The 7,432-nt window shown below is 45.0% G+C and overlaps 1 protein-coding gene across 1 annotated transcript; it reads right to left on the bottom strand.

Moving 5' to 3' along the window:
• Positions 1–752: 752 nt before the first annotated feature.
• On the bottom strand, positions 753–2,409 carry LOC146188655 (uncharacterized). Its single transcript, XM_084605098.1, has 3 exons — positions 2,148–2,409; positions 1,883–2,068; positions 753–1,198 (listed from the first exon to the last, which is right to left on the bottom strand). The coding sequence occupies exons 1-3, from the start codon at positions 2,401–2,403 to the stop codon at positions 753–755; spliced, it is 888 nt and encodes a 295-aa protein (XP_084461224.1). The 5' UTR covers positions 2,404–2,409.
• Between the last annotated feature and the right edge of the window lie 5,023 nt (positions 2,410–7,432).

Here is a 7,432-nt window from a genome sequence, read left to right as displayed (position 1 = left end):
GCATTTCTCTGTAGCAGAGGAACAAGGCATTTAAGTATGCACATGTTCTGTCATGTGACGAAAGGCTTTTGATTTTGTGTAAATGTCTTGCACAGGAGTAACCTGCTCAGTCGCACCAGCCTTTGCATTGATTACACACATTCTATTCCTAAGAAGCCAGATGATATGGCAATAGCACCACTTCAAAGCTGCACCTACGGAGAAACAGAAGTGCCAGACACTGCTCTGTGGTCAGGACTATGCATGTTTGCAACTTCTATTGATGCCAAGGCAAGGAAAATGGTTGTGCACGCATTTTTTTTTGCCTTTCTGCTTGCAGGTACAACAAGAGCCACATCAGGACAAGAAACTCTGTTGAGTGGGCGTTTGGCGTTTTGAAGAGGCGGTTTGCTTGCCTGAGCAAAAAGCTTGAGTCTAAACTTGAGCGATCAGTTGCGATCATAACTGCATGTACAGCACTTCATAATATTGCGTGCACTCTAAAAGACCCACTTCCAAACGGGGATGAGCCTGAACCTGGACAGGCAGATGCTGATGGAGCATGCGTCACTGACAGCCTTCTAGGCATGCAAGTTCGAACAAGGCTGATTCAGCGTTGCTTTGCCAGCAATCGAACTGCAGACGACAGAACTAACTAAAAAACTGAAAGCATGAAACAACACAGTGGAATCTAGCACAATATGCCCCTTTATTCAATGTTATATACATAGAAGCATTTGTCGGTTATCTGCACGAGACTTATGCTGCTCCGATCACTGCTCCAGATTCAGAGCAGCCAGCTGCTTTGTCAAAATAGTTATCTTAAGTTTCTGGGCTTCTTCTTTTGCCCTCAAGACGCGCATTTTCATCTTATGAATTGCATTCCGCTTGCTTCTCTCATCTACATGCTGCTCGCGTTTGAATGCATGTTCATCTTCTATCATCTTCATTCTTGACAAGTGTTCTTGGTGCCTCTGTGCCTTTTCATTCTCTGCAGCCTGAAGACGGGCCTCTAGCTCACTGGATATTGCCTCCTCCACAGCAGTGGCTCGACCACCTTGTCGACGATGCACCGGTCGTTCAGCTGCCGATTCCTGGCTGCATGAAGTTGCCAGTCTATCTTCGGCTGCCAACCCAGCAGTGTCCACGGCAGCTGCTGGCTCGCTGTGTACTGTGGCGTCAGACAGCATCTCATCTGCCTGACTGTTCACTGGGAACTCTGCAAGAAGTTTGGATATATAAAGCATTGTAATAAGATCTTCAATAATGACAGCGTTTGGTCGAGTTGGTTTACCATGCTGATTGAAAGCACTTTACTTCCGTCTCAATAAGGAGAGTCATTGATCACTGTGCTGATAGCATTGTAAGCAGGCAACCTACAAGTGTGTGGAACTCAAGTTGTCACATGAAATAGAGACGGAATTAAGCGCTCATGTCAGACCGATGGTGCATCTTTGTCATACACTGCACTTTAACAATCAATACAAAATCTCTAACAGTTTCAAAACAAATACAAGAACTTTACTAGGTGTCCTAATCAAAAATATTGACGGCACATAACTGTTTAGCGCTAATATACAAACCAATGAAATAGTACTAGAGACAACATTCCAAGCATGGCAGCTTGATTGCCGTTACATTTGCTTATGCAGAAAATATAGTGGAATGCTTTTCATTTTGCTTAAGTGCGATGCACAGAAGGAAGTTAAAAGACGCGCTCAATACACACATTCTTGGAAGCCACAAACGTGTACTGCAGCACTGCTGAAAAAAGACATTTGCCGCTTGCACACTAATGTGCACTGGCTTAATGGCTAATATGGGGAATGTTACAATATGCAGCCGACAGCTGCAGCGGTTCAAATAGTAATCTGAATTGGGTTGTACGGAATGTCCTGCTTACCTTCATCACTTGCATCGGACCGGCCGTCCCCTACCACCATTCTGTCTATGATGTTGGCAACGGCTTGGCTGGCTGACGGCTGCACGTCGCTGTCATAGGGGTTCGGAACCCGCACCGCTATATGCGGCACGATTGCCTCTATCTGGGCGAGCCTGTCGTCGAGAGGCTCCGGTGGTGGTCCACCACCTGTAATTAACGTCACAGTAAGAAATACAAAAAAAAACGGAATACAGCACATGACAGTTTATAAAATGCTGAAACTTACCTGTGGCCATCACCTCTCTCGCTTGTCTCGCCTTTTCTTTCTTGTATTTTTGCTTCAAGTTATCCCACAGCTTCTTAAGTTGCTTGACTTCCCGGGGACGCACGTTAGGCATGCTATTATATTCAAGGCACAAGCGCTCCCATGCCTTCGTTTTGGCGTGCAGGGACATCGCATCAGTCTTTTTGTTTTCAACAACGTTCTTGTATTTCCCTAGCAGCTCAGTTAGAAGATCCTTTTCTTCGTCAAGGAATGACATCTTTACCGGAATGTCGGCTGGCGGTATGGCGGCAAACACAGCACGTACAAGGATCGAAGAGACAAAACACGCGAACAGGAAGACTGGCAGAACAGGAAGAACAGGAAGACGGCGCGACTGGCGCGGCGCGACACCGAAATTAGTGTTGCCAGACTCTGTTTGCTTCTTTGCTGAATTCAGTCATTTCAAGAATTTTCAGCCAAAACGTGCATAATAAAATGCATGCCATGCCTAGATATATCAAATAAACTTTAAACTAACAACGCAGCTCCTTTATTTTGTTCATTATTAGCATATTATTCACATTTAATATACATAATCTCGTAACTAGGAGAGTCATATCCGCCAGTTAAACAGGTGAGGAGCTCCTTTCGCTAGGAAGGCTTCAGGAAGCTTTCAGAATTCGGTCAGGCCCTTCGGGCGCTCCTTGTGTTTAGGGAACATGGAGGGCTCCCTACGTAAGGTAGGGAAACAGTCTAAAGCAAGGAGTGTTTTAGAATACGGGGGTAAGAAATCAAATGAATTCTTGCTCAGAGGTTGAAGAATCATGATCTGAAGTGATAGAGTGAGTAATGGACAGAAGTCGCTAATTAGAACCTTGCGGATTCAAATTGCCTGTGTAATTCTAATAATGAATAAGCTTCTTGGTGAGCTGATGACGTAGAGTAATTTCGTTGTTTTTGTTACGCAGTTATTTTTACAATGGCGATAAATGCAGGGTAATTGAACATTTGTTCTCGTTTGCGTGTTGTATTGCGGTGGCTATATAGTTCTTTCTTTGCTGTTTATTTATTTTGGAATATCGCGCAAATGATTTCATGGATTAGTTGCTCATTGGTTCACAGCGATGCGAACTTGCCAGGCTTGCCTTGTATAGCTAATAATATCAGGCTAATGAAGTTCAAAGAGACCATTGTGTAACCACGTTTTTTAACGTTCTTTCTTATTGTAAAAGAAGCCAGGCTCACAACCACGGGCCAAGGATCTTGCCCGTCATTTTTTTGTGTGCCATTGCTCTAATTCTGTAGGCTGTTTGAGGAGGTCACAAATGCGTGGCTACTTACGTGGTTTATTAAACGCATTCCGGTATAGCTGAAATTTTGCTTCGGTCGATTTGGTCCAAAACCTGTCCAACATAAATCGCCTACGGCGACCACGATGATGCTCTCCAGGGGCGCCTTAAATTATGTCCACCCACCGCCGAAATTTGGCCTCGACTGATTTGGGCAAACATCTATCCACTTTAGTATTACTATGGTGAGCAAGATAGTGACCTTCAAATTTGCCCGGGCCCACCCTCAAATTTGGTCCACTTACCCCAATAGATTTACCTCGGCCGATTACGCATCAAAATGAACGTACGTACAGCATAATTCGATAATGGCGAACACGATGGTGACCTATAAATTTTGGTTTGGATCACACACGGTTTACCATCCCTCGAAATTTGATTTGGCCAATTTGCATCAAAAGCGATCGGTTCCTAATTGCATTGACCCTCCTCGACACTATGGTTACGGTCACCTATAAAGGTAGGCATGATGAGTTCCGGAATTCGGCCCAGGCCACCTTTGAGGTTGCGCCTTTACAATTGGTATCCAACCATTATTGACTGTGCCCGACAAGACGGCAATCACCCCATCGGTCATAGCCATTTACAAACTTTTGCCCCGTGCTATGCTAAAAAGATCGTGTTTTCGTACTAAAATCAGCGTAAAAGAGATAATCCCTACCATATTTGTTTTCTTTTTCTGCAACCTTTCAACTCGTTCATTACTGAAAAAAAACCGTATAATCATGTAATGTTACACATATACTTTTTTCTATTGATTTCCCGTGTTTTTCTCTGTACTGCCTTCCGCCTACCTATACAAACTTTAGGACCGTCACTCGTTGCTTGTCGAAAGTGTAAATGAGTGAGTCCATGATGAATGAGTCTCGATGTGTCGAAATGTTGGAGCTCAAATAGGTCGTGAGTTGAAATGAGTGAGTCCAGATGAGAGTGCGTTCAGATGAGTCGTATGAACGAAGATGAGTCGTGTGCACGCAGATGAGTCGTGAGTCAAAAATGAGTTAGTCGAGATGAGTGATTACAGATTAGTCGTGAGTTGAAATGAGTGAGTCCATGGTGAGTCTGAGTTCAGATGAGTCATGAGTCGAAGTGAGTGCGTGCAGATGTGTCGCAAGTCAAAAATGAGTGAGTTGAGATGATTGAGTTCAAATGAGTCGTAAGTTGAAATGAGTGAGTGAGCCCAGATTAGTTATGAGTCTGATGAGCCCGAGTGAGTCACCATAATGCGTGAGTTTGAGTTCATGCGTCTGAGGAAGCCCGAGTGAGTCGCCAGCTTTCGTGAGTTTGAGTTGATGAGTGGTGAGTGAGTCCGGGCCTTGCGAGCCTGAGTGAGAGTGAACCCGCAGATGAACCAAATTTTTCTGAGCGAGCCTAAGTGAGCACACGTCATTTTGCCGACATATGCGCCTCACGACGCCTTGACCATAGACTAACAATATATACTCTATGCCTTGACGGCAATCAGCGTGCCGCCCGATAGGTTCCGCTACCGATGCACGCACTTGCTGACCGACGGCGGTGGGATTACAAAGATGTTATGATCCCACCGAAAGTTGGAAGCCTCCGGTAGCGAAAAAATGCGGCTAGTATGCCATCAGGGTACGACGAATTCGCCAGCAAGCCTCCGTTCATCGGTGAGTTTGTCGACAATTGTCGCACAGCTGCTTCCCTTTCAGCCGGTTCCCGAGTTGTACAGCGTCGGACAGCTCGTCCGGAAAATTGAACGAGTCTCCGTGCGCCGTCCATCGCCGTAGGTAGTCGTACATCGCCGAAGCATATACTTTCTCGCAGTGCACACGGACAAACTGGCATCTAAACTGAGCGTTTCTAGGAAATGACAGGACACACAACGTAATGCCTAAAAAATCGGGACGCATATTCGTAAACATTAAGCTTCCCGTGCGGTTATTTTCTTCGATAATTATATAACGCAGGACGATATACTTCGTGTGAGGAAAGGCAAAATAGAGATGAACCTTGTTTCTGAGTTTCTGGCAAGCTCTTGCCGTAAACACGCTACCAATATTATAATTTTTATTTCATCCAGAAAGACGAATTGTATCTCGCCTAAGACAGTGGTTCTCTAGAAACTTCGATATATAATATATAATCAGGAGAGATAAACCTTTTAGAACTTTTAGAAATGATGGCGTCTGTTTAAATTGACACCGCTACGGAACTGACACAAAACTAAAGTTCTAACACGCTCAAATAATCACTAGTATATATTTAAATTTTATAGATTGCCCAAGTTTACAAATGCAGTATATTTATCTTTTGCATATATTTTTCACTTTAACAACCGAAATACGCACCTTTTATATATCGCGCACCTTTTCTGCTTTCAATTGAAAGGCTAAATTTACATTTTACAAAATGTAAGCATTTCGTTCAACGATACGCCGCTGCCGTAGACGCCGCTCTAAAAAAGGGGAGCGGCGTTTACATGGATCCGGCAGAAGGGGGTTAAGAATTAGATTACTCGTCAGGTTGAAAACTGGTTAACAAGTTCGTGTAAACGCTTTTGGGTCGAGTCGATTCCAGTCGAAACCGACGCAGGAGGTGAGTTGACTCGACTCAACCCCTCTTCATTAATGATATAAACGTGGTCGAGTGACTTGAGGCACATTTTAGAGGGGAACAGTATAAAAACCCTAGCGATTGCGGGAAAAGATCCGAAATCGGGTGCCGCCTGCTAGTTCTTCACGTCGATCATCGACCGTCGATGCGAGGCGCCGCCTTAATCGCTCCTCGTCGGGTCGGGTTCATGTAAACCAGGTCGGGTCGAGTCCACTCAACTTGACTCAACTCGAATCCCATGATCAGGTCTGTGCATAGGGCGAGGGTGGGAAATGAAAATATGGTCGACACTGAAGCTCCGCCTTTAAGTACATGGTTGAACAGCGCTAACAGCTCCCGCTTGGCGCCTTCCAATACGGATCCTCTGTTGCGTGCATACACTTTCCTTTAATATAGGTTCGACATTTAAGCTTGCATGCGGTCGCATCTACAAGGCGAAGCTTAAGCGCCCTTTTATGTTTTTGCAGAAACGTTATATGTTTACTCAATCAAGAAAATATAAGTGTACATTTTTCACTGGAATCAAACGTTTTAAATGGGGAATGCATTCATAAAACATGTCTGCATTTTAATAGAGGCTTTACAAAAGTTAGCGCCGTCTAGTGAAAGAAATAGAAACTGCGCCCGGCGGCCATGTTTTGTTCAGTCCACCCGCGCCTCTCATCGAGTACGCTATCAACGTGCGCCTTCGTAGAACCCGTGCACGCACCGAAAGGTGCATTGGAATGCTCACAAGCGATTGTTTCATTTTTTAACATCACAGCAGTCGCTGTTAGCTCCAGGCTCTATTCGGAATGATGCCTGCATGTTCTTGCGTGCCCTTCTGCAGCCAGCGCGCCGTCGTAGACGCGCACGGAATCAAGGTATACGCGTGTATGCGACCATTCGTTTGCAGTCCTAATCGGCTTTACAAGGGTCACTTGCATCATGTAAATCATTACTGCATGTCCCTCTGACTGGGAGCTAGTTCACAGCGCGTGCTATCACCTAAAACAGCAAGGTTGTTTAGCGTGCGATGGAGAACACGGGAGAAGGAGCAATGCATGTATAACGAAAGCTATTGTGCAAATACGTTCTTTGAAACATTTTGTACGTAGGTTGCATTTACCATTCTGCATTGGATTTAAGACGTGGGCATGATTACCGAAACTACTTTTCACAGTAGTACGAAATGGTAGTGCTTGGTGCAGAGAGCAATACGGTTGTCTAGTGCGCCCGAGGTACGTGTTTCACGCTGCAAAAGCAAGTGGCTGCCAATCCCGCGGTGTCTAGAAAAGCGGGAAAAGATGACATCCCACTAATGTGTTGTAACATGCTCACGTGCAGCCCGTTTCGACCGGTCCACGTCCAAAGCGCGCAGCTCAGGTTTTATACCTG

This window comes from Amblyomma maculatum, chromosome 5 (assembly GCF_055883805.1).
Source record: "Amblyomma maculatum isolate TAMU_Amacu chromosome 5, ASM5588380v1, whole genome shotgun sequence".
Taxonomy (NCBI): domain Eukaryota; kingdom Metazoa; phylum Arthropoda; class Arachnida; order Ixodida; family Ixodidae; genus Amblyomma; species Amblyomma maculatum.
The sequence above is the reverse complement of the archived record's forward strand: the minus strand, read 5'-3'. Positions and strand labels throughout refer to the sequence as shown.